The sequence below is a fragment of the Malaya genurostris genome, chromosome 3 (assembly GCF_030247185.1).
Source record: "Malaya genurostris strain Urasoe2022 chromosome 3, Malgen_1.1, whole genome shotgun sequence".
In the NCBI taxonomy this organism is placed as follows: Eukaryota; Metazoa; Arthropoda; class Insecta; order Diptera; family Culicidae; genus Malaya; species Malaya genurostris.
Window position 1 is genome coordinate 219716284 of NC_080572.1, and position 27550 is coordinate 219743833.

General features: G+C 37.3%; 1 protein-coding gene across 2 annotated transcripts in view; it reads left to right on the top strand.

Moving 5' to 3' along the window:
- Positions 1-1147: 1147 nt before the first annotated feature.
- The window catches only part of LOC131435440 (integrin alpha-PS3), a 43351-nt gene continuing 16948 nt past the window's right edge, over positions 1148-27550 (top strand). The window contains exons 1-4 of one of the 2 annotated variants that reach the window (XM_058603333.1): positions 1148-1448; positions 10571-10943; positions 23882-24249; positions 24377-25096. In XM_058603333.1, the coding sequence (XP_058459316.1) occupies positions 10759-10943; positions 23882-24249; positions 24377-25096 (1273 nt within the window). In that variant the 5' untranslated portion in view covers positions 1148-1448; positions 10571-10758. The remainder of the gene's footprint in view (positions 1449-10570; positions 10944-23881; positions 24250-24376; positions 25097-27550) is intronic. The other variant, XM_058603334.1, reaches the window with a different exon arrangement.

The following is a 27550-nucleotide window of genomic DNA, read 5'->3' on the forward strand; positions in this document are numbered from 1 at the left end:
AGATCTCGACCTCTTCGTTGACAACACACATACAGACCCACACACATACACACACGGTCATTTGCTCAGTTCGTTGAGCTGAATCAATTGAAACTATTAGCAAAATTCGATCGTCCCATGTCAAAGGGGCTTAACGGCAAATAATAGTTTCTGCCTTTCTCATATAGAAAGGTTATGCAATCACTGTGAAAACCGACATTTGAGCCGAGGACCGGAGGGCCGAGTGTCATATACCATTCGACTCAGTTCGTCGAGTACGCAAAATGTCTGTGTGTATGTAACGTTTTTTTGCACTAACTTTTCTCGAAAATGGCTGAACCTATTTTCACAAACTTAGATTCAAATGAAAGGTCTTGTGGTTCCATACAAAATTCCTGAATATTATTTGGATCCGACTTCCGGTTCCAGAGTTATGGGGTAAAATGTGAAAAAAAAAAAAACTAAAATATGTGTTCAAACTCAGTTTTAAATGAAAGGTTCTGTGGTCCCATACGTAATTCCTGAATTTCATCCGGATCAGATTACCGGATCCGGAAATATAGGGTAAAATATATTAAAAATTTTATACCATCACTGAAAAGGACTAAAAACCATAAAAAGTTTTCTAGATCGACCTCAAATTTTCTCCAATGATAGTTTTTATCAGTAGACGGTAAAACAAACCGATTTCGGTTTTTCTTTTAAGAATCGAAGAAAATTGTTTTGAAGAATACCACAGTATTATATATAATAGTATGATTGATATGAGAAAGGCATCATTACACCACCAGGTGGATTAAAACAGGTTTTTTATTTACCTTTCTTTCGAGAATTATTGAATAGATTTTATATTTGTCGCTCGCATAACTCTCCAGCCAGATTCACGAACTTTCAGTATCCAAGCTCATCAAAGTTGTAAACCAGTCATGAATTCACATCATTATAGTCTCAGTACAAGCTTTAAAAAATGTTTCGATAACTGATCAGGCCAATTCATTCATTCCCTCGTTCATTCTAACCACGTGCTTCCGAGTGGCGCAATTCACGCTCTCAGCGGTGCGCGTGGAGCTTTTTTCCCATAACGCACTACGCAAAACAAGCGTCTTTGGAGCCGCTTCAACAACGTCACACTCGTTTGGCTATCAGTCCGGTATCGGAAAGCAGTTGAGCCGCAATCGTTCCCGCGACCAGACGTGTTTGCCTCAGACTTCTACTGCTGTACTGCTTTGAAGAGCGCGAATCGAGTGTTGGTGAGATAAATTTGGTGTGGTTATCTGGACAAGGTGCCGCCTCGTTATCAGCCGATGATGTTTGCCTGAATTCGCGATAAGTGGTTTGTCAAAGTAAAGTTCTGTGCGGTTCTCGATACTGTCGATTCGTGTGATGAGTGAGGTGTGGTTTACGAAAGCCCACTGCAAATAGTTTGAAAACTTTGTATTAGCCTAATAAGTGCAAGAAGTGTTTGGAAGGTCCGGTTTAAAGTTTATTCTTTAAAATCACCGCTCTATCAATAAAGAAAGTATTTACCAAGTGAAATTGGCATTGAACGACCATTGAATTAAAACCCAACAAATCACCTTAATCCAATGTTTGGATCAAGTTTTTTGTCCTCAATCACGAGAGTTGTTGGCGACAAGCGCAAAGAAGTTGTAGCGGCGGTTGTGAGTCATTCCGAAAAAAAACACAAAACAAGAAAACTTACCGGCAAAGAAAAATGAAACAAGCTTGACATGCGAGGACAGCAAATAACTTGTTGCATGTTTATCCTATTGGCTGAAGGATTCCGGATTATGATTCATTGCGTGATGATTGGCACATAAATCGGAATGAAAGTTCGAATCAAAGTAGTGAGGATTGGTGAGCTTAGATTCAATTCATAGCACAGACAGTATTGTTACATAACTAAAAATTTTGGGATACTTTTAAATTTTGTCCTGTTGACTTTTCAACAACCAACATTAACAAGCGAGTCAAAATATTGACATTGTTACAAACAATCAATCCATTTTTTTAGGGGAGTAGTGAGAAAAGTGTTGGTGATGATTTGAATATAACTGACACGGGCTCAGTCTGCTAGTGACAGATTTGTGAAAATTATTTAGGGCCGAAGAACAGTTGATAACTTCCTCGAGTTTTTCTCGACCGCTTCGATAAATGTTTTGCCGAACTGTAGTTTCCTAATTGTTGATAAAGATGAAACATTCGAAACCGATAATGTTCAGTGAAACATTGCTTTACAGTCCGAAAGCATTCTGTTCCAAGAATAAACAAGTGCGGCATTTTCGGGTGTAATATAAATGTTGATTTCAATTAATTTTTTACAGTGAAAAATACATTGAAAAAGCTTCAGCGTAACAAATTAATAAACAGCCACCACCACCACCATTGAGAATGGGCTGGGACATTCGAAGCTTGTTTTTAGATGAGAATATTAGTTTTCAGGTGAAAGGGGATGGCAAATCTTCTGAATTTCCCGTGATAGGAGCCTCGTTTTGTCAAAAGATATTTCGGAAAGTTTTCTCTAATTGCGATAGTAAGGATTGTAAATGTGTTCTTCACGATGGCCAAAACATTTTCAAGTTGAAGAGATTGGAAGAGACAGTCCAAAGTGGTGGTTCCATTTTTCTCCTTCCAGGCACAACAGAAAAGGTTTTGACACTTCTTATCATTGTTGTCTTGAAGGACCACATTTTGGTAATTATGTTCAAACATCCTAACGGCTAACTTCATAAAGATACGTTTATTAGTCTTAAACATTTCCAATGTGTTCAAATTTTGTGTGGAAAACTCCTAGCAACCAAACTCTTGCTTTGAACAGCTCCCGCAGATATTTTCTTTGACTGGATGTAGGACAGTATACTGAATCGTTTCCCAACCAGACACGCTTCACTCTAAACCTCTCACTTTATTTGAGAAAATACGTTTCGACCTATAGTGATCTTTATGCTCTTCTACCCAGCTCAGGCATTTTTTGATATTGGTTGGAGTAAGTAGAGATTTCGAGCTTGTAGAACGGTATTGCAACTTTGGCGTGTCCTTTTCTGAGAAATTTCACAATGACTTGACGCGAAGTAAATAAGTAAGTAAGGTTATTCCTTGGCATCTACGAGCCTCTAAAACAAAGTCCTGGCATTACATACCTTTTGTGGAATTTGACATTTCTCAGTTTCAACAGACTTCGCTGCCGATTCTTAGCGTTCAGAATCATACGAGCCTCTACGGTTATTTAATAACTTTAGCTGCCACAGAATACAAAACATTCTGCCACTGGCATGTTTCTTTCTCACTTTCGAACATAGATAATCATTCGTATTAGATTGTTGATTAATGCAACTTTCTTTGTTTCGCTTCCATAATTTTAACGGTTAATTTATACTGCAGTACGACTTATTGACGGTAAACGTATTCTACCATATAAATAATAACACGGAACAAACACGGTTTGGTTTTATATATTTAAATACTAAGTAGAGGTAAACCTATCAGAAACTTTTTAAAATATTTTAATGGTTCCAAAAAGATCCGCTTTGCGTAATTTATTCAATGTTTATAACTGATGATTTTGTTTGTTATCATTTACACCAGAACCGAAATGGTGAGCCAGGACTAAGTTCTAGAACTGGATTCAATAACTTAATTAGAAATCTGGGACACGTTCAGAATTCAGTAGAAAAATTCAGGCTCGGAATCTAAATCTAGAAATCAGGTCATAAATTTAGTTCTAGAATTATGGAGCTGAACTTATTCTCAGAATCCATGTTCCGAATTACGTTCTAGAACTGAAGACTTGAATTCCAAACCTTAAATTAAATCAAAAGTGTGGATTCGAGTCCCAAAATCAAGTTCCAAAATATAGTCAACAAACTAGTACAAAAATCCAAAATTAGGATTCAGTTCCAGAGTCATAGTTTTTAATTCTGAACCTGTAATCTGGAACTAAATTCTGAAATGGAAGTCTGAAAATAAATTCTGAATAACCTGAAATTAAGGGCTGAGGCCAGTAGGTCGCGTAAAACCACGTGGCTCGCTCTGCGTATTACGTTTATCTCCATGCTCTCTCGCAAATGTGCAAAATGACTCTCGATGTGGCCGGGTTGCCAAGAAAGTTTTGATATTTACGGTTACAAGCTGGACTACATCACATAAAATCCAAGAAAGCTACCGCAGCCTTTTTGAGCCGATTTTATTTCTCTCTCATGTTCCGTTACCAGGGAACTAAAATGACGCCGCCATAGAAATCGACTTACCTTCACAAAAATAACATTCACTTCATTTTTATTGCGACAGCATATATTTTTTATGCACTAATCGCATCTAAATTAAATTATTTAGACATTGTTAAGATAGATTTTTGATCCATGCTTTGGAAGGCGAGATATTCAATGAACAAGTTGAAAGTTGCCGTTTTCAGCTATGCAATTCTTCCTTTAAAAAATGACTATCTCGACCACTAAAGTCAATGAATCATTCTGAAATTTCCACAGAATATTCTAAACTTATTTCCTGAGAGATTGTCACTTGGGTTTTTCATATTCGTCACCGTTGAAGCGTGAAAATAGCCCTCTAAAATGCCCTAAAACACACTGGCCTCAGCCCTTAAGGTGAAATGTAGCGGAATACATGAATCGCGTTATTCAAAAACTATACCGATTTTCGAAAAACCAAAACCCCTTAAGTTTTCGAAATCAAATTTAACACAACTAAGTATTATTAGAATTTTGAAATTTTGCTTTGCCGAGCAGTAATTGGTTTTTGAAATGTATAAACGGTTACTGTTCCGTTTCACGGGGATGGTTTTAGAACTGAAACGTAGTGTTTGTAGCAGAATTTCACAAAGAGTCTGAAAATGCAACTCAGAATAATAAAATTTTAGCCAAAACAACCCAAATTTGAAAAAGTTTACATAAACTTTTTCGCATTTTTTTTTATTGCTTGCGCGCTACTGTTTCGTATTGAGGTGGTGTGAGAAATGCACGGTGGACTCGGTGGCATTATATCGTGAGCAAAAACTACATATCAAATAATGACACGAATTTATACAGCATTGGATTTTGTGTTGATATGAAAACGAGTTGAATACAATAAAATGGGTATTGTAAGAAGTCATGTAATTTCTAAGTAACTGTCTTTTATAATGTTTAAAATGTTCAACTCTGTTAAGCTCAATGCACTGATGTTGCTGAAGCAATAATGCTTGGCTGTGTAATATCATATAATAGGTATTATTTTAGATTGTAGCAATTTTTATACCAAAACTAAAACTTCAACCTTGACAGGCTACTGAATGCAAAGAATACAAACCAAGTAGTATTGTTCATGTAGAATATTTGAAAATATAACTTTTATATAGCCTGTGAAACAATGTGGCCTGGTGAACTACTGGCAAAGATATCGAAAATACTTGAATATTCTCTTGTCTTCAATCGTTCTTTTGAAGAAGAATCCATACTTTCTACTAAACTCAGGCAAGGAGTGTGTCGAAAATAAGCTATCCACAAATTTTTCTTTAAATTATGATAAAAAACGATATTTTATTCAAACTAAAAATTGATCCTTCATTGTACGAGAGTAAACTGGAGCATAATGAAAACCGGATGAAATTTAAGTTGTTTCTTCACGAATTTTCGAATTTTTGATCGAACGCTCTTCATCAAGTTCCGGACAAGTGTTGCATCGCATTTTTTTGGACGTTAGAGCCCAATTTTTTTAAACTCCTGCATGTTCACAGCTGCCTTACCAGTCTTCTTGAATACCCTCTTCACGATTGCCCAGTATCGTTCGATGGGTCGAAGCTGGGGCAATTTGGTGGATTGATATTTTTCTCAACGAAATTTATTGTACCCTTTTCCGCAAGCCAATTGAGAGTGGTTTTGGCATACTTCACTTTCTTTTCAATACGCGACAATTTGAAAACGCAGAATTTCAACCGCACAAACCAGTAAACAAACGAAAGCTGACAGCCAAACGCACAGCATTCTGTGATCTGAGCATAAAAATCATCACAAATACATGCGTACAACACAAATATATGTGGATAGCTTATTTTCGATACACTCCTTACTTAACTACTTTGAATTAAATTATTAGACCCCTGCTGAAAACTTAATATTTATCTGCACTGCAACATTGTTGTTAAAAGCATACGTGTATAGAAAAGAGGAAAAAAATACCGTTCTTGGCTCGCCGAATCCTATGGAGAATGTTTGAGACTTTATGAAATGCGAAATTTTTAAGCATGCTCTTATAACCAAGAAGGATCTGATTCGTATACACAATAAAACCTCAAAAATAGCAGTCGTGTCGACTGTCCTTACAAATTTATGAATTTCGTAAAATATCGTCCATCTACTGTAAACAATTATTTATAAAAAAGGTAATATTAGTTATCTCATAATTCAATTAACACTTACTAATTATGAACATTATGGCAAAAAGGTGATTTTTCAGTATGGGTCTTATAATATGGCCAGGAACTGTGAAAACAGATGGTTACTACATGCATTTATTTGTTTTCGCTTTCGAAATTTTCATCAAAACATCAACTCGGCGGAAAGATTCGTGTCGTAAAAATGACACATTTGATTGAATGATGCCTTTTGTAAAACTTTCGTCAGTAACAAACATTCATAATGAAATGACGATCCGCTTCTCTATCCACCTAATAGTGTGATGATGCCTCACTTTGGTCATTTGAATAGTATCGCTACAACATTCTCTTCGTTGAACTAGTTCGGATGATTAGGGAAAAAAACAAGTGTTCCTTACTGCTTATGTCGTTTAATCAGTAACATTTTCGGTATCGAAATAAATGCTCTCAAACGTCCGTTGCGTTACTCATTTGATCATATTAAAATATATAGTAATGTTAAATAGATATCAGTGAATCGAAAACTTGATCGAAAACCAGCATCGATGTAAATCTAAATTCGAATGCGTTGATATTTCAACGAATAAGACAGTATTTTAAAATTAACGCTTAGTGTCACTTCTAAAGAAAAATTGGAAAATAAAGAATTATGAAGTAATTTTATCATCAATTTTCTGCTTCAAATAAGTGTATAAGAAATTATGTAAATTCATAAAATGTTTTCATCCATGCATGGGTCCATTTACGCCATGTGTAATTTTCAAATTTTTCAAGAGGGGATGGCTAATGTCAGAGGCATGACTGGAGGACGTGAATACGAATAAATCTGACATGCTTCTTTCACACTTCCGAATGTCAATAATCGTTCGTATTAGTTGATTGATTTTGTGAATTTTAAAATTTTTAACTGCTTCACTACCGTTCATGAATTTCGTTCTAGAATTCTGAAACAGAACTCATTTTCAGAATTTAATTCTAGAGCTTAATTCTGAAGTTGAATTTCGTACCTGAATTAAGGAACTGAATTCAGTTCCAAAATTCAGTTTCAGAAGCTAGTTTCAGTTTCATAGATTTAGATATAACTTTTGAACCTGTATTCAAAACTGAAGCTGAATCCTAAACCCTAGATTTAGTACATAATTCAGGACAAGCAGATTTCAGGTCCTGATTTCAATTCTAAAATTCAGTTCTAGAATTCAGTTCCAGAATACAATCCAAGCGAGGGCTTATACCAAACGGAAGGTCTGGTGTTACTGTTGGTAAAGGTTTCCTATCACGACGCCCAGTTTCTTCTAATAACGCACAAGAAGAAATGATCGATTTTCGACCTAGTTTATCTTTCATACTCGTTCAGTCATCGGAACTGAGACTATCTCAAAATCGTCGCCCGAGTACGAAAGAAGCAAGCAAACATGATAAGTTTTACTCATATGTGTTTTAGTTATTGGACAATTCAACCGTAAATGACATATTTTCTCTGAAATTTAATTTTTGTATTTTTTGTTTTGGCTCAAATTTTTTATAAGCTTGATTCATGGCCAAACTAAACAATTTGCATCATCAATTGCCCTTTTTACTGTAGCCTTACTTTTGAGAAGGGATTAAACGAAAATTCCCTTAAAATTTACAATTATATAAGTTTCACAAACGGTGGGTACGATCGATTTGGTGTCTTCTGCAAATGTTTTAGGTTTTTATAAGGACTATGTAAATTCAATTTTCAATTAAAGAGGTCATTCTCCTCTTCGGGCCAGAAAAACTTCCTGTTACAAAGATAGGTATCTCGAGAACGGTAGCATATACATAAATTTTTTGACACATAGTCTTAATTGGAAATTTAGCGTTCTTCCTTAAAATTGTTGAACAATAAATAAAAAAAAATTTCATGATTTTAAAAAGTGTACATTATTTTAATAATTAAAATATTATTTCTCCATTCTATAAACTTGACAGTATTTCACTTTGGACTTCAGCTACAACATACCTTATGATCAAAATAGAACCGGAATTTTATTAAAAACGCAAAATTTCAATTTTTAATAAATTTCTTTATTATCGCCTTCAAAGTACTCTCCTCCTGCGGCAATACATGCATGCCAACGCTTGATCCAATTTTCCATACAAGTTTTATAGGCCGCCGAAGGTATGGCCTTTAGTTCACGCAGCGAATTCTCTTTTATGGTCTCTATGGTCTTAAAACGCGTTCCCCGCAATGGCAATTTGAGTCTGGGGGAGAGTCACACGGGGCCATATCTGGAGAGTACGGTGCTTGGTTGATGATATTGGTTGAGTTTTTTGGCCAAAAACTGCCACATCAACACGACGCTGATTTTGAATGAAATTCAGCTTTTTTGGCACCAGCCGAGAAGCGACGCGTTTCAAACCCAAAACATCAGTTAAAATGTGTTCGGCTGATCCATAAGAGATTCCCAACAACACAGCAATCTCTCTAATCGGTACAGAATGATTTTGCAACACGATTTGCTTCGCCGATTCAATGTTTTCTTCAGTAACAGATGTTGTTGGGCGGCCAGGGATCTCATCATGATCCAACCTTGTACGACCACCTTTGAATCGTTTATACCACTCGTATGTCTGTGTTTTTCCTAGACACGATTCACCAAAGGCCATTTCTAACATTTTCAACGTTTCGGAACACTTAAATCCATTTGCAACACAAAATTTGATGCACACACGTTGTTCTAAATTTTCATCTATTATAAAAATCGCCACAAGAAAATTTTTCAACTTCTCTGTATAGACTCCAAACAAAAACTAATCGTGCGATATGCGTCAAAATTTGACAGAATGTGTATAAAAGTGTTGCCAACGTTGAGAGAATAAAAGTTTACCGATTGGACAAGCGCGGGTATTTTAAAATGAAAATTCCGATTCTTTTTTGATCATAAGGTATCGAAAAATATTATTTTTTCAACAGTGTTAAATTTTGTTTCATAGTCCTTATAATTTCTTAAAATATTGCAGAAGACACCAAATCGATCGGACCCACCGTTTCTGAAACATATATTAATGAAAATGTGAAAATGGCAAACTTATGATGCAAATTATCACTTTTGATCATAAGGAATGCATATGCAAAATTTGAGCCACATAAAAAAAATCAAGAAAAAATCGACCTTCGATTTCGTATGGAATTGCTCTATTTATGGTTATCTTTCACTTTTGAAAATTTTATCTTAAATTGCTGATCATATTTCTGCTGTCATGAGAATTATGTTGCTGCGTTTAGTACAATTCGAAATATTCACGATTAAGTTCTACCCATTCTTGCACAGGGTAAATTTTGAAAAGTCCCATATTTAAGTAAGTCGTTTTCACCTCAAAAAAATTATTTTATAGGTGACCTAACCCCTCATACGATACAATTCATAGTAAACAAATATGTGCTTCTGTGGCTCAGTCGACTAACGGACATACTTCGTGATCCAATGATTCGCGGTTGAAATCACCGCTGTCACTATCAGTATTTATTTTCTTTTTTCTATTACAATGAATATTGTGTCATGGAATTTTCCCAACACACGATCTATTGCATGTTCTTGTACGTAAATTTGCGTGAACTGCGACGCTCCATTTATTTGCATATGTTTTTTTTTTTTGAATATCAAGGGAAACCTATTGAGAATTTGTGAATTTTTTGTGTCTAAGATAAGATGCATTTTCCATATAAGTAATTTCTGTAATACACATTGAAAGTTTCAAAATTTAGATACAATTCCACTCAATTCGTTTCTCTGATCATATTCGCAAACAAAATATCTTGTTTCAATTATCGTTCAGGGGTTTTGGTACCTCGTGGGTAACCAGTTTGTACGAAGTGAACTTGACTTTCAATATTTGGTTGAATAGAAAACTTTAAATATTAAATATAAATTTCTTGACCGTGAAACAGAAGAAAACTTTTAGGAAGTTTGTTGTTTTCTTAAGATCGGTTATTTTAAATGGTTGGGCAAGAAATTTCGCCAAACCTCAACGGAAGAAATAATTGGGCGCGATATGTTCATGATCTAAAAATTCAAAAACTCAATTCTAGATGATCAAGACTAACGCCAACATTACTTTACCTCACATGTCAAGCACAATAAGAAATGACTCATAATCGGTAGGAAAACGGAACGGAATGTTCGGAGTCTGGCTCAACCGTTCACATGCGCGGACAGTTTGATTGATGTGTAATTAATTGTTTTCTACTTTGCCGTATAGTACAGAACACCCCAACACAATGACTTCCTTACTTCCTTAAGTTACCGAAGACCGTTCGTCACCGAGAGCAACCAGATGAAGTAATAAGCGAGTGCTAAAAAGTGAAATCCAAAAACAAACAACGCACAACGGCAACCGTCGTCAGTCGTCATACGTTGAATCCAAACAAAAAACAGCAGCAAAACGTGATGATGAAGCCATCGACAGTGTCTGTGATATTAGCGTTCCTATCGCTCCAGTTCGTGATTACCGCGGACGGATTCAATCTGTCCCCGCAGCCCAACTATGTGTTCAAAGAACCCCCGCTGCAGCATTACACCGGAAAAGTGCGTTCGTCGCTGTTCGGATTCGCACTCACTTTGAGGCCTGGCGGGTAAGTTCTGGTTCCATTCTTTCCATTCTACCAAACTCTAACTCTTGCAAAAATAAAAAGTATGACTAATGACAACAACGCATCATTTTTCTCTTGTCACGAAAGACGCTCCTCTTGAAATGTTCGTCATTTTCTGAGAATCGGAATTCGTTGCATTCTTGCTGTCATGTGTCCGTTTGACTGACAGACTCAACAGGTGACACAACTATTGGTCGCAGATTGACTCATCTTTTCGCAGTACAATTTCGTGGGACTGTATGATAGATAAACTTCACGCCTCGGAACAAACAACGCCCGTATGAGGTTATCAGGGTACTTATCGTTCTCGGTTACAAGAACTCAGAAAACCATCCCTCGGTTCAGGCTGTGCACATTCGGTCATATCTTTGTTGGCGTTGCAATTTGCACTTCCTTCTGTCCTCAGCTGGTGACGATAGATAAGCGGAAATACTATAGTGCATAATGTGTGTGTGTAAGTGTTTATTTTGATGGAAGTTACGCACGACTGTCGCTTATCATTTCGCACAGATGACGAAGCGTCTTGAGATGTTGATCGGTTGTGGCAAGCGTTTAAGGAATGGTTGAAGTATTTTTCACTAAGATCTTACTACAATTTTAATCCAATACGGGTAAGGGAAGGTATTTACCCTTCTGGATGATGATAGAATCCATGTTTCATAAACTTACTGATCGATAATGTTCTACTTCACTTCGGGAACGATGATCATGTAGTGCTTTGAGATATAATATTTGCAGCATTTTAGTGCGTCTCATCACAAAGCCGACTTGATAGCTCCTAACGAACTCGATTTTGATGAAAAACTTATAGTAGGCAATGTTAGAATCCTAATCGCGAGATTGACGTAGGACTGCTGTCGACAAGTGGCAGATCACTTTAAATATGCACACAATGCAATTTTGGTACATTGTTTTACTAACAAATTATCCATTTCAAGTGAAATCTCATTAGATCTTCGTAAAATGCTCAGTATTCTAAAAAGAACCGAAGGTTACCATTTCTTAAACTTTCAACCCAGTTGACAATTATTTCCACGAGTAAAATTTCGAAAAAAATCGGTTGCCTCTCATTTGGCGAACGGCGCACAAAGTATATCTGTCACTGTCACGCTAACATTCCGCACCGAGTCGTGGCATCCATGAAGTTGGACGTCGTATGGATTAGTGATGACACTTATTTTGATTGAAATTCGATTCTATAAAATCAAATTAATGTATGTGAGGAAATGCAATTAACTCATTGCTTGATTCTATGCCGAGACACTGAAAATAGTGAGGAACTAAATGATTTTATCATAATTGGGGATTATAACACTAATGACTCTTAGAACTGTCGATTTGAAGATGTATTCCCTCCGTTGTTTTCATACTTTGATGAATTTTTCGCATTTGTTTGATGCGAAAGCCGCATTGCGAACGGAGCGAACGATGAACATAATAGATCAAAAGATCAAAAGAGCGGTTTTGACGGCTAAAAAAAATACGGCATATAGAATTCTGAAATCGATTGCTTCATTTCAGATTATCATTTTTCATTTTTCGGACCAATTAAATGTATTTTTTCTATTACTCACACGCAAACGACCAGCAGCTGCTGAGTGATGCAATCACGGGATTCATTTTAGGCTTTCAGAATGGTGTATTTTTTGAGATATTGAACGCTGTTCGAAGCATTTTGATCGAATACGAAGCAACCAAATGCTGGCTTTATCTGCACATATCTTGCATCTACACACAGCTAATTAAACTATTCTTGATTTTCACTAAACTGATGATTTTTACCTTCGATATGCCGCAGTGCCGATTGATTTCAAAATGAACCGATTTTGGTTGAGAGCTTTCTTTTTACGTGATTTTGTTTGTAGCTTTTTCACAAATGAGCGGTCCAACGACAACAAAAATAGCAACATACAAAATTTTGATGTCTATTATTTCATTTCGGATTTGCATTTTTCATTGAAAGAAACTACCAATATGCTGTACGGGATTTCTGGTATTCAGAAGGGCCTATTTGTGGAATTCTTTACGACATTAAACACTGTTCGGAACAAATCAAATTATTCTAGATTTGCACTAAACTGATGATTTTCACCCTTGATTTGCAAAGATGTAATTTAAATTTATAGATTTGGTATTTTTTTCACTAATTAAGCAATGTTTTCATAATAACCGTGGTAGCACATGGATCAATAAGTCGCGAGACTAAAGCAGAGATGACCCTCGTAGTAAACCAGTAACCACGTTTTTCTAGAGTACTAACCTTTGCTTGAAACGGGTCAAAGTTTTAAGTCGATCCGACCAGAAACAGCTGAGTTATCGAGGTTGGAGTAAAGTCGTTTTGTAGTTTGTTTAAAAAATGGAAAAAACGTGGTTTCGTGTTTTGATAAAACATTGTTTTTTAATGGGTAAAAACACCGTGCAAGCGAAACAATGGATTGAAAAATGTTATCCGGACTTTTGTCCATCAAAAGCAACGATTTGTCGGTGGTTCGCCGAGTTTAAACGTGGTCGTACCGACACAAATGACGCGGAACGCTCGGGTAGACCTGTGGAAGCCGTTACACCGGAAAATGTGAGTGAAGTGACAAAAATTATAATGAAAGATCGTAAAGTGAAGCTCCGTGAGATTGCTGAGATGACACAGATATCATATGGAAGTGTATTTACTATCCTTCATGAAAATTTGAGCATGAAAAAGGTCCCCCCCCCCCATACTCGCCAGATTTAGCCCCCAGTGACTACTGGATCTTTGCTGATCTTAAAAAAATGCTCAAGGGAAAAAGATTTGGCTCAAATGAGAAGGTCATCGCTGAAACTGAAGCTTATTTTGAAGCGAAAGATAAATATTCTTATAAACATGGTATTGAAAATTTGGAAAAACGTTGGAACCATTGTATCACCCTAAAAGGTGATTATGTTTTGCAAAAAAATGTTGTTTCCATTGTTAGTCTCGGGACTTATTGATCCATGTGTTATCAACATCAAGCTTACACCTTCTTTCATTCGTTTTTATGAAAAAATTAGAAAAAATACTTGAACAGAGAAAAAGTTATCAGGAAATCAAATCTGGAGTAACTTCGTTATACTTTCGTTTTGTGAGGTTTTGAAAAAGGAACCCAGGTGAGCATAGTGAAGAAAGACGTAGTCCTACGTCAACACGATGAAATCTAGATAATTTTTGCGATATCATAGATCGTAGCTGTTCAGCTTCCTACATTTTGACAATCTGATAGTTAGGCGCAGACAAATGGTTTAACGAGCTTATCAAATATCATGTTATTTTTGAGCTATTAAATGGCATCTATAATTTCGTTTGTTACGGAGACTGATTGGTTCTATTCATCTCCTATACCATCAAAGGCATTTTTTTTCTTTTTATTAGTTGGCCATTTTTGCCCGCACATTCCTAACAGCTTAGATTACTTCAACAAAGGGCGACTTTGGATCCATTGGGATTACTTCCTTAAAATGCAATTATTGAATATTGCATTTTTTATTTGAGTCTCATTGATGCATACAAGTTTTACAGAAAGATGATTAAAAATATCATGTGATTTTACATAATAAACAATGGACATAGATGGTAGCAGTTCACGAATAAATTTTTTTAATTTAAAAGATATTTTTATTCAGGCTTATTTGCGTATAAGCTTTACGTTGCCGATTGAGCAGATTTTTTAAATAAAAAAAAACTTTGTATTGGATCTCGTTGTCACCCTTTTTCTAGAGGGAGAGAAGCTTCCATTTCCCTCCTGCGAGGATTGAGGGGCACTTTGTAGTTCACGAATGTTTAGCCAATGTAGAATATTCTGATTTGAAATTACATGACTTGAAATTCAAATTTTGTAGTGACAGTTACTTGAACCGAGAACCATTAGATCACACGTCCGTTAATCAACTGAACCACAGAAGTACATATCTGCTTGATAGTGTATGGGGCTGCAATTATAAAACATGCTCTGCTTCCTACTGGTCTAATTCGCAAGTATGAGGAGTTCCATTCGCGGAAATTCATTCTTTTAGTGAATTTGAAGGATGCATTCAAACGATTGCTTTTAACGTCAGATCCTGTAATAGCATTATCGAACAGAGTAACTACCAACCGAACCAAGTGAACTTAATCTACCCGATCATGCAGCTTAATTAGTTTCAGCACGTTAGAAGATAAAACTATCTTATTTTTAAATAAAGCTAATAAAAATCTTACATGATAAAGCCTTTTTCAATGAAAAAACCCCAACCCAAGATACTCAAAAGTGTTTTCAATACAATTCATTAAACGGATTTATTTCATTTGCCTCAATTTTATGGCGTTTTCGTTTTTAATTTGCAATACACCGAAAAAAAAATGACGAAAACATAAACAGTAACCATTGACTACAATAAACGATTCCATTGCACAGAGCTACACCAAACTTTTGATGAGTGCTACACCAGTGGTATTGGTGCAGAAAAAGTGTAGCACTGGTGTAGTTCAATTGGTAAAAACGAACGGTTTCAGTGCAACTTTCGCTACACCATTTAAAAACGAAAACGACACTAGATAAAGAAGTTCAAAAATAACCTGTTTTTGAACTTCTTTGGATCAGAAAATGCTACCTGTCATAAAATGTCATGTTGGTAATATCAGAGACATAACTGAATGACCTGAATACGAACAAAACTAACATGCTTTTCTGCAATTCGGAATTTTCTTCTCTAGTTTAAGCAAGTTCTATATCTATTTATTATAAAAGCCTTTCTTAATGCACCTAGTGGTGTGATAATGCTTTTATCTTCAAAACAGTCTCATGAAAATATTTTTTGTCTTATTATTAAACAATTTCTGACATTAATTTGGGCTCGTTTTTGAAACCAATTAATTCAGATTAATTTGAGTTGTTCACAAAAGCATGCTTCAGTGTTTATATCACATACTCGGCATCATTTCTTAAACCAAGCGCTTAGCATTTGCGGTGCCTATTCGAATGAGAAGAAAGATGCTATTCTAAAAAAACGCAGCTATTCTATTTTATCGCAGTGCATCGTCGTTTGAAGTGAAATTTTCATAGATCTTGAAAAATTCATTATTTTCATGGAATTTCCGAAATTGAATAATTTTTTTTTGATGCCAAAAGTTTTGAAATTACGTGTAACGTCGAGATTTAGTGTCATCTCGAAATAAATTGTTGTTGATAAAATCGACTTTCTGGGACTTTTTTAAATCCTTGAAAATCGATAATGTCAGAACATTTCCTTGCTGTGCTGTACCTGCTGCATAATTAAAGGCGCTTTCCTGCACATACAATGAGTTTGGAGAAAAATTGTGCAAAGTGCAGTCTGATTATCGCAGGCATCGATTTCGTTGTGTGCAGAGGCTACTGTGGACGCATGTTTCATATGGCATGCTCTGGAGTATCCCGCGCTCTTTTGGGCTATTTCTCATCACATCGAAAAAATTTATTCTGGATGTGTGATGATTGCGCCAATTTGTTTGAAAACTCGCATCTCCGTTCTATAACGAAATTGGCAGATGAAAATCCACCGTTGGTGTCGCTCACGGAAGCAATTAATGGTTTACAAAACGAAATTAAATCATTATCGAAACCTCCATTGACTCCCACAACGTTCAATAAGCGCTGGCCATTCATCGAGGGTCGCCGTCCAGCCAAAAGACCTCGTGGACCAGATTTGGAACAAAAAGCTTCAGAATGCCAATCTGGATCGAAGCAGATTGGAGAGAACGTTGTTTGTGTTCCAGTTTGTGAACAACCACCTGACAAGTTTTGGCTATATTTGTCACGTATACGTCCAGACGTCACCAATGATGAGATTTCTGCTATGGTACGAGCTAATCTTGAAATGAACGAAGACCCAGTAGTCGTAAAACTGGTCGCTAAAGGTAGCGATGTTAGCAAAATGACCTTTGTATCGTTTAAAGTTGGCCTCGATCCTGCCTTACAAGTTATTGCCTTGGACCCTTCAACTTGGCCCCAAGGAATCTACTTCCGTCAATTCGAGGAGAAATCAACTCAAAAATTTTGGAAACCTTCTGCTGTTCATCCATCTCCAACGCCTGTTTCTTCGCAAGGAGGAATAACTCAGCAATAATTCAACGCAGCATACTGGGACGCACCGTAGATGATATTGTGGAAGCCTCTGACCCCCCTGCCCCAGTCGTGCCATCGCTGCCAGCGTTCATCAGCCGTCCCGGTCCTGTGGGTAGGTGTGGTGAAGGGGGCTTCCAAACTACTCCTCTTGGCAAGTATCCGTCAGTTCCCAGATTTTCAAGCGCTGATTCGTCTTATCCCGTATTGCAGAATGATGTGGCTGACATCTGGGTATACTATCAAAATGTTCGAGGCTTGAGGACAAAAATTGACGATATTTTCTTAGCAACGAGTGACTGCAACTTCGATATTATCATTCTAACCGAGACTGGACTTGATAGCCGAATCAACTCGCAGCAGTTATTTGGGAACTCCTTTAATGTTTTCCGCTGCGACCGCAGCTCAGCGAATAGCGACAAAGTATCGTTTGGTGGAGTATTGATTGCTATTTCTCGAAAATATGCCAGCTCTATTATTGAAACGGTAAATGGAAACTGTCTTGAACAAGTGTGTGCGAGTACTACAGTACGGGGTAAAAAGTTACTTCTATGCGGTGTGTACATTCCCCCTGATAAAAGCCAAAACGTTGATGTGATCGATGCGCACATTTCAACTGTTTCGGAATTGTGCAGTAAAAGTTCTGCTAATGATATTGTTCTGGTGTGCGGTGATTTCAACCAGCCCCGCATTGTATGGAATCAACGGAATGAGGAAACACTCTCCTCTTGTTCTTCGTTGCTACCCGCTGCTGGCACGGCGTTGATTGACGGCATGGATTACCTAAATCTTTGTCAAGCTAACCAACACAGAAATCATCTCGGACGATTGCTTGATTTGGTTTTTTGTTCTTTGGAGCATCAATTAGTTGTTGATTGTAGTGTTGCTCCAATACTACCCGTCGACCCGCACCATCCGCCTTTAGTTATCACGTGGCCTACTAACGGCGAAGGCAACTCCTGTCACATGGAGTCCGTGAATGAATCCAGAACATTAAATTATAGGAAAATAGATTTTGCTGCTTTACTTGAATTCTTACAAAATGTTAACTGGAGAACACTGCAAGAAATCGGTAACGTAAATGAAATGGCATCCTTTTTCTGTGACACATTGATTCAATGGCTGAGTTCAAATTTACCTTTCGTTAAACGGCCAATGAGCCCACCTTGGACCACTGTACGGCTTCGTAGATTAAAACGTACCCGCAATATTTGGCAGCGCAGACATCGTCGCTGGCATAGCTCTGAAACAAAGCGAATGTTTAAAAGTTCCAGTGAAAATTATCGTAAATTAAACGCGGGGTTGTACAAAGCCTACGTTATGCGGATTCAAACTAATCTTCGTCGGAATCCTAAATATTTCTGGACTTTTGTAAACTCGAAACGCAAGTGCTCATCGATTCCTTCAAAAGTTTGTCTCGATGGTGTTGAATCCATGTCAACCTTGGACTCATGCGATCTGTTCGCAAAGTTCTTTGCTTCTGTGTTTGCTGAAAATACTGCCTCCGGTATCGAAGCGGAGACCGCCGCGGTGGATGTTCCTGAGAATATAGCGCACATTGACACATTTTTGATTACTCCCGTTATGATTGTTGCCGCAGCGAAAAAGTTAAAACGATCGTTTTCGCCCGGACCAGATGGTATTCCTTCTGTGGTGTATAGTCATTGTGCTCCTGTTTTAGCTGATCCTTTGTGCACTATATTTAACAAATCATTTGAGCAAGGAATTTTTCCAGTGACTTGGAAGCAGTCTTTTATGTTTCCTGTATACAAGAGCGGTGATCGTATTGACGTAAGGAATTACAGAGGCATAACGAATTTATCTGCTGCATCTAAGCTATTTGAAATAATTGTGAGCACTGAGGTACTTCTTCGTACAAAAAATTACATCTCTTCTGATCAGCATGGATTTATGCCAGGTCGTTCGGTCAGCACGAATCTCTTAGATTTCACTTCCACTTGTATCTCGAGTTTGGAAAAGAGAGTACAAGTTGATGCAGTATACACTGACCTTAAAGCAGCTTTCGATCGAATTGACCACCGAATACTTTTGTGCAAGATTTCGCGGCTGGGTGCAACACAAAAGTTTATTGAATGGCTTTGCTCTTACTTATGTGGTAGAGTTTTGCGAATAAAGCTAGGCTCCTGTGTATCATCTCCGTTTTCAAATCTATCTGGAGTTCCTCAAGGCAGTAATATGGGTCCACTTTTGTTTTTGCTGTTCTTCAATGATGCTGTTTCGCTGCTCGGTGTTGGTTGCAGATTAGTATATGCCGATGATTTGAAATTGTATCTTGAAGTTCGTTCTATCGACGACTGCATCCGGCTTCAAAATCTTCTTGATACATTCGTCGCCTGGTGTCATAGAAACTGGCTTATTGTCAGCATTGCAAAATGCCAGGTCATAACGTTCCACCGAATACTGAATCCAATTCGATTCGACTATGAAATTGATGGACTAAAACTCCAGAGAGTTGATCATGTTAATGATCTTGGTGTTTTGTTAGATGCTAAGCTTACCTTCAATCTACATCGTTCAACTATAATTTCAAAGGCAACACGGCAATTAGGTTTCATTGCGAAGATCGGGCGGGACTTCAAAGATCCGCATTGTTTGAAAGCGTTATATTGCTCCTTGGTTCGTCCTATACTGGAAAATGCTAGCCTAATTTGGAATCCGTATCAGCTGGTTTGGAATTTACGGATTGAACGCGTACAGAAAAGATTTGTTCGTCTTGCTCTAAGAAACCTCCCTTGGAGGAATCCGCTTGAGCTTCCACCGTATCCTGATCGCTGTCGACTGATCGGACTCGACTCATTAGAAAGACGCAGAAAAATTCAGCAAGCTGTTTTCGTGGCAAAACTGATGAACGGTGATATCGACTCTTCGAAGATTCTGTCTCAACTTGATTTCCGTGCTTCACAACGATCGCTGCGCTCCACCAGTTTACTGCAGCCGAGATTTCATCGAACGACGTTCGGGTATTACGAACCGATAACATCTTGTTTGAGGACGTTTGGCACTGTTGAACATCTCTTCGATTTTTGTGAACCAACTCACAAATTTTCGCAGAAAATACTACGTTCTACAATTTTATGACTTGACTGATACATATTCATTAAGACCATTTTATTGTCAGATGAATTTCATAATTATAAATAAATAAATAAATAAAAATTTTTTTTGAGATGACACTAAATCTCGACGTTTTATGCAATTCTACGACATTTGGGGTCAAAAAAATTTCGATTTCGTAAATCTCATCTTCCCCCTATGGTGATTTTCCTAAACCTTTACCGCCAGGTAGCACCCCTTTCCCATATTCGATTTAGCTCAAATTTTCCATGGGGACTTTTTTCGAGGTGCCTAAACTTTTCAACACTAGCGCTTTATGAAATTAGAGGTAATCCCAATATATTGGCACCCTTATTCAGTGCAAGCCAAAAGTTTGAATAAACTAAAAAAATAACATTTTTCAAGTTTATTTGTTTATATTTTATAATCAAGTCACATGAGTTTTTTTTTATTCAGCCTTGTACAGACATTGCACAGTGGTCCAGGAAGTAAAATTAGCAGGAAACAATTGTTTACACTTTTACTAATGGTCTTAGAGGATTGAAGTCTTCGACTCATTAGTTGCACAGTTGCAGTTTATTAAACTGCGTTTTTCGGCCATAGTGGTTTTAGGGTGGTCCTAAAACAAACCATGAATTGAAAAATTATTTCCAAATTTGTATGCGATAGAACAATGCATCCTTCTTTCCACAATAATTTAAAATAGTCAGTTTTAAGGAACTTTGTCGAAGATATTGGATGTGTATCTCTAACTGTTTTTATATTAGAGCGGTTTACATATCCTAAGTTAGGGTGCTTCTTAAAAATCAGTTTTTTCGATAACTTTTCCATTGGAATTTTCTAAATAAAGTAATGGTCTAAGAATAAATAAAGTAATGGGTCTCCGAGGCTCCGTTCAATATTCGGGTTCTCCAGCAATTCTAATACCTTTCTATAGCGAAAGGCAAGATATAAACAAACATATAAAATACATTTAAGTCGAATGGTACCAAAAATTTAGAATCATTGCATTTTTCGTGATACTGTAGGTGAAGTGATTGTTACGAACGACGTATTGTACATGTAAAAAAACAAATTAAACCAAATATTCTCAATTTATAAACCAAGAGATTCGTTATTTTGAACTTTCAGGGGTACCTTTTGGGAAATGACAAAACATATTTGTTAAATAGTTGTATCTGAAACATATAGCAATGTATAAGTGATAAATTAAAAAAGAGATTAAAACAAAATTTCTTAAAACATGTTTGGTTTTGGCTATTTGAATCAGGAAATTCGAAATACATAAGAAGAGTAAATAAAGCTTTCTGTAAGATTCATAATAACTGATCGGATTTGTTATTTTTTTCCTATGGGAACTACCGTGTATCTGAGTATTGAAGAATGTTAATTAATTACATCGATGTATAGGAGCTCAATCGACCACAATCACATCTCTCGCTTATGAACCGAACGAACAGTACACAGATTTGTAACAAAGAATGAACAATTTCGCTGTAGGCGAGAAAATCAGTTATACCTTATGATCAAAAAAGAACCGGAATTTTCATTTTAAAATTCCCGCGCTTGTCCAATCGGTAAACTTTTATTCTCTCAACGTTGGCAACACTTTCATACACATTTTGTCAATTTTTGACGCATATCGTACGATTAGTTTTTGTTTGGCGTCTATACAAAGAAGTTGAAAAATTTTCGTGTGGCGATTTTTATAATGGATGAAAATTTAGAACAACGGCTCGCCTTCGAAGCGCCATTCGGTCGATTGTTGTGCGGTTTCGACGTCATATTCATAGATCCACACCTCATCACCAGCTATGATGCATTCGATGCATGTGGAGTCACTATCTGCGTTGGAAATCATCTCTTTGGCCACATCGACACAATGTGTTCGAATGAAATTCAGCTTTTTTGGCACCAGCCGAGAAGCGACGCGTTTCAAACCCAAAACATCAGTTAAAATGAGTTCGGCTGATCCATAAGAGATTCCCAACAACACAGCAATCTCTCTAGTCGGTACAGAACGATTTTGCAACACGATTTGCTTCGCCGATTCAATTTTTTCTTCAGTAACAAATGTTGTTGGGCGGCCAGGAATCTCATCATGATCCAAGCTTATACGATTACCTTTGAAGCGTTTATACCACTCGTATGCCTGTGTTTTTCCTAGACACGATTCACCGAAGGCCTTTTCTAACATTTTCAACGTTTCGGAACAATTTAATCCAAAATTTGATGCACGCACGTTGTTCTAAATTTTCATCCATTATAAAAATCGCCACACGAAAATTTTTCAACGTCTTTGTATAGACGCCAAACAAAAACTAATCGTACGATATGCGTCAAAATTTGACAGAATGTGTATACAAGTGTTGCCAACGTTGAGAGAATAACAGTTTACCGATTGGACAAGCGCGAAAATTTTAAATTGAAAATTCCGGCTCTTTTTTTGTCATAAAGTAAGACCATAAGGTTATAAATTGAATGATTTAATTGACCGCCCTAAACAACATGCACAAGCTCTCAATCACTGAAAATATACCGTATTTCTATGTGTCGGTTTTTCACGGTACGCTTTGTGCGGTGATTCGTTCAGTTCATATTTTTCGAATTCTGCGCGCCTTATTTTGGCACTGAATTTCACCGCAATGCTCGTTCATGCTAAACATTTTAGAACACTAAAACTTTGAGTTATTTTTGGATATCTGCTACCACTGAAATTTTTATCATAAATTACTGAACATATTTCCGAAGGTATGGAAAAGAAAATATGTTAAATACAACAAGAGATATTCATGATTAACTTCTACCGATTCTTGTGCAGGGTAATGTTTGGAAAGGCGCCCCATAGTAAAGTAAGTCGTATTAACGACAAAAAATTGGTTTTTATAAATTCTAGAAGATGTTCAAAGACACCAAAAACAAGAAGTGAAAAATAAAAATGCTAGAGCAAAAAATCTGATTTTTTAGGAACACCCTGAGTTGTTCTAATAAAATAGCTGTAACACTAAAACCGTTAGAGATACCACAATGGCGCTCGGAAAATTATTTTTGAATCACTCTAACAACAAGAGCTGCCCTAATACTATCAGCATCAAAATAAAATATGGCTTATCTGTCAGTAGTTATTTGTTCTGAAAACTTTTAGAAACAAAATTTTTTTTCAACTTTTCTTTTGAAAAGTCAAGTAAAAATAAATAAAAATTGTTATTTTTTCTGGGCAATTTTACGAATGCTGACTTCTACTTCTTTTGACGCCTTTGGTGAAAATGGGTTCAGAAAGCTGTGTAGTTTCAGTGTCAAAAAAATCGAACAAATATCAATCTGTTGTATAACTCAGAAGTTTTAAGCTCCTTTTAATGCTATGATTCATATTGCAATTTATAAATTAACCGCAATCAAAAATTTGTAAAAACGGATCCATCTCTGGTGAAAATGAGGCTCCTATCAGGGCAGAATAATTTGATGGAATGATTGCGCAGTTTTTCCATTTGTCAGAGAAAACTATGCCAAAATTGTAAAAGGTGCTTTTATCCTGATAGAATAACTAACTATGATACGTAATTGTTATCGTTATCGTACCTCATTTACTGTAATATGCAATTTTCAAAACCCCCGCAAAACAGGTTCATCGACTTAAAATCTAAAATTACCCCTAAAAATCATCAAATTTTCTTATGTTCATTGGTAGTTAATGCTAGTGATGATCGAAAATATTCCAAACATTGACACGAATAATTTTGTTCATTATTTCTCCCCCAGCGTCATCGTCGGAGCGCCAAGGGCACAATCGGACCTCGCGACGCAACGCAAGATCAACGAAACCGGGGCACTTTACAAATGCCTGTACGACAGCGGCGAATGCACTCCGTTCTACGTGGATCGGAATGGAAACACCAACAACGAAAACGAACCGTTCGCCTACAGTTCCGAGAAGAAGGACTACCAAATGCTCGGTGCCAGCATGGATGGTCACGGTTCCGACGGCGATCGGTTCGTGGTTTGTGCGCCGAAAATCGTTACCGAACTGCAGGATTACTACCTGCTGCATGGAATCTGCTATGTCACCGACGGCACGGAAACCAATCAACCCAAGTCGGTCCGACCGATCTATCCGCTGCGATTGAAAGGTGAGGCCTGAAGGTAGATCACACACTGAAGTCTTTTTACGCCGTAAAGCTTTCAATGTGCATTCCGTTGTGTGTGCTAATCAAGTTCAGCTGATCTAATTAAACGTGATTTACGTTTCACCCTCAGATAAACAGTTATTCAAGTACGACGGACTCACCCATTACAACTACATGTACGGCGAGCAGGGCCTGAGTGTGCACGTCACCGACGACAACGAGGAGATTCTGATCGGAGCTCCAGGTGTGTTTAATTGGCGCGGTACAGTCATTCGCTACCGGCGCTACGTCGCCGAGAATATCACCATCAGCCGCCGGTCGGATGACCTTCGACGGGGGGACCGGGAGCGACCGAAACGTCAAATCATCAACTACGTCACCGATGTGCCCAATCCGTACTTCACCAGATTGGAGGACGATTCGTACTTCGGTTATGCGGTCAGTTCTGGCTTCTTCCAAGACAACACAAAACTGTTATATGTCGCAAGTGCACCGCAGATGACACTTCAAACCGGGGAAGTCTACATTTTCGATATCATCAATGCCGACGCGTTCCGCGAAACCCAAATCAAAATCCTATACACATTCCCCGGCCGTCAACAGGGTGAATACTTTGGCTATGCACTGCTGACGGAGGATTTTAACGGAGATGGATTGCCGGATTTGGCCATCTCGGCGCCGATGTACAGCGAGAATTCGGAATTCGATAATGGCGCGGTATACATTTTTTTGAACGAAGGAAAGCTAAATTTCAACCTCCAGACGGTGCTTTCGACCGACTATGAGCTGAGTGGACGTTTCGGTACTAGTTTGGGGAAAATTGGAGACGTCAATTTGGATGGTTTCAATGGTAGGTACCAGTTGGATATTTACTTTTCGCACGTGCATGCCCCTTCGAAAGGGGCTGGTAGATTTTCTCCCAGATAATAGATGGCTATTCTGCCTGAATGTCGGCAAGAGTCAGGCAACAAAGCAACAACCGTTTCTGGTAGTAAATTTCGCTTAGCGGTTATTATCGGTTCTGTTCCAGATGAATAAAATAAACTCATTTGAGAGGACAGATATAGCGTAATGTGTTAGTCGATGCCTCAGCCCACCTGGGTTCAATAACACTTTGGAAGCCATTGCTGAGCTTGTACAGTTTTTGTTTTTCATCGAAAAACCAGTAATGAAATTAATCCACGAAATTGTTTTGAAACGATTGTTTTGAAATTGACATCAGAAGTCTCTCTTAAATGGATGTTACTTTTTACTTACTTACTTTTAATTGAGTGATGTATTATTTATCTCTTTTAATAGTAATTTATCTATCTTTTTTATATCTCCTTCCGATTGTTTGTTCTTTTAAACTATTACAAAATACATATTCGTTCAACAACTGATCATCGTTGAAAGTTGTTGGTCTGTCAATAAATCTAATAACGAGTAATGTTTACTTGGTCTCAAGGCTTTTTGCTTTCACGTATAGAAACGTTATATAACGAGACAATGTGTCATATACCATTCGACTCAGTTCGTCTAGCTGAGCAACGACTGTTTGTGTGTGGATATGTGTGTTTGCATGTGAGCAGTTCAACCGTAAATGACAGATTTTATTTTATTTATTCTGTATTTTTTATATGACTCAAATTTAGCATAAACGTTATTTATGGCTAAACGAAACAATTTGCATCATCAAAATAATAACATTTTTTACTATCATATTTTGTCTTGATGTTTCTGTGCTGTAATAGGGGTATTTAATTTTTTTTTATAGTTAATCGAAGGAATCAAGAAAGTGACCAATTTCTTTTTTTATTCAATAATATAATATAATTTTAAGGCACACTGCTTAAGCTCTAAGATGCCAAGGGTATTTTCTAATCTTAATTATCGTCTAACTTAAAACTAGAATAGTATCATCATATACTGTAGTATTGGGGACGCGGATTCTCGAGAATCCAGCTTTCAGTTGGCGATCGGTAGTGACCGGTGAATTGAGTATAGCATGAGAGCCTTTCAGATGGCGTTTGTTAAATATATATGTTGGCCGCATCCTTCAGTCCGTGTGGGTCCGCGGGAAACACCCCCAGGCTACGAAGACCCGGCGGGTGGCCCGCATGTTGGTCATCGACTGGAGCGGTCTTCCCTGGAAGGTGATAGTGGCCCTTATTCTGCGAGTCGAGTGAGGTGAGATAAGTCGAGTCGCCTGAGTCACACGATTCTGACAGTCGAATGAAGTGACAAAAGTCACCAGGATGAACTCTCACCGTATTCTTACAGTGCAAAAGTCACTGTGGGGTGAGTTTTAGAGTCGATACGTATGAGACAAGTGACAGTAGAAATATGAAACGAAAAATCTTAGAGATCTCTAAAATTTCTGCTTTAGAAAAAGTAAATGATGTATGAAAGTGGTTTTTATTAGTTTCTTTGAGCAGAAAAGCCGAAATTACATTTTTTTACCTATTTTTATATATATATAAAATAGGTATAGAATTCGCTCAAACTTTAGAAAAAACTTCCGAGGCCCGGAGGGCCGAATGACATATACCAATCGATTCAGCTCGACGAACTGAGCAAATGTCTGTGTGTGTGTGTGTGTGTGTGTGTGTATGTGTGTGTGACTGTATGTGTGTTGTCAACTAAGAGGTCGAGATCTCAGAGATGGCTGAACCGATTTTGATCGAACTAGTCGCAAATGAAAGGTCTCCCCGTCACCCAAAACGCTATTGAATGGTTTTGAGATCGGATGTTTACTTTTTGAGTTATACAAAGTTTTATGTGAAAATTTTCAGTTTTTTGACAGTATCTGTCACAATTGACCTTGAAAACAGAATATGTTTTCAGACTTAGATTCCGCACGGTAATACCTATCCAACAAGCCATAGATTGTTAAAATCCGTCCATTTGTAACGGAGATATCGAAATTTTTGTGTAAACGACTTTTCCCCCTATTCCAGCAGTGCAAGTTTTGAGCGCTGTATGACAAAGAAATGCTTGGGAGCAACGGAAAACACGATTTTTTATACTGTTACATACAATTGTTTCTAAGTACCAAAAGGATTGTGTACAGCATCCTTTTTCATGACATTTAGCCTCGGACCGATTTTGGCACGGCTCGTTTTTTGGCAACATAGTCGTTCGAATATGACATATATAAACCAGATGATGGCAGATTTTTTTTAATTATTTTGTTTTAAACTACTTACAGCAAAAAATGCTGGAACAACATAACATCCATATACCATTCGAATCAGTTCGTCGAGATCAGCAAATGCGTGTGTGACAAATAATTTCACTTAATTTTCTCGGAAAATTTCTTTTC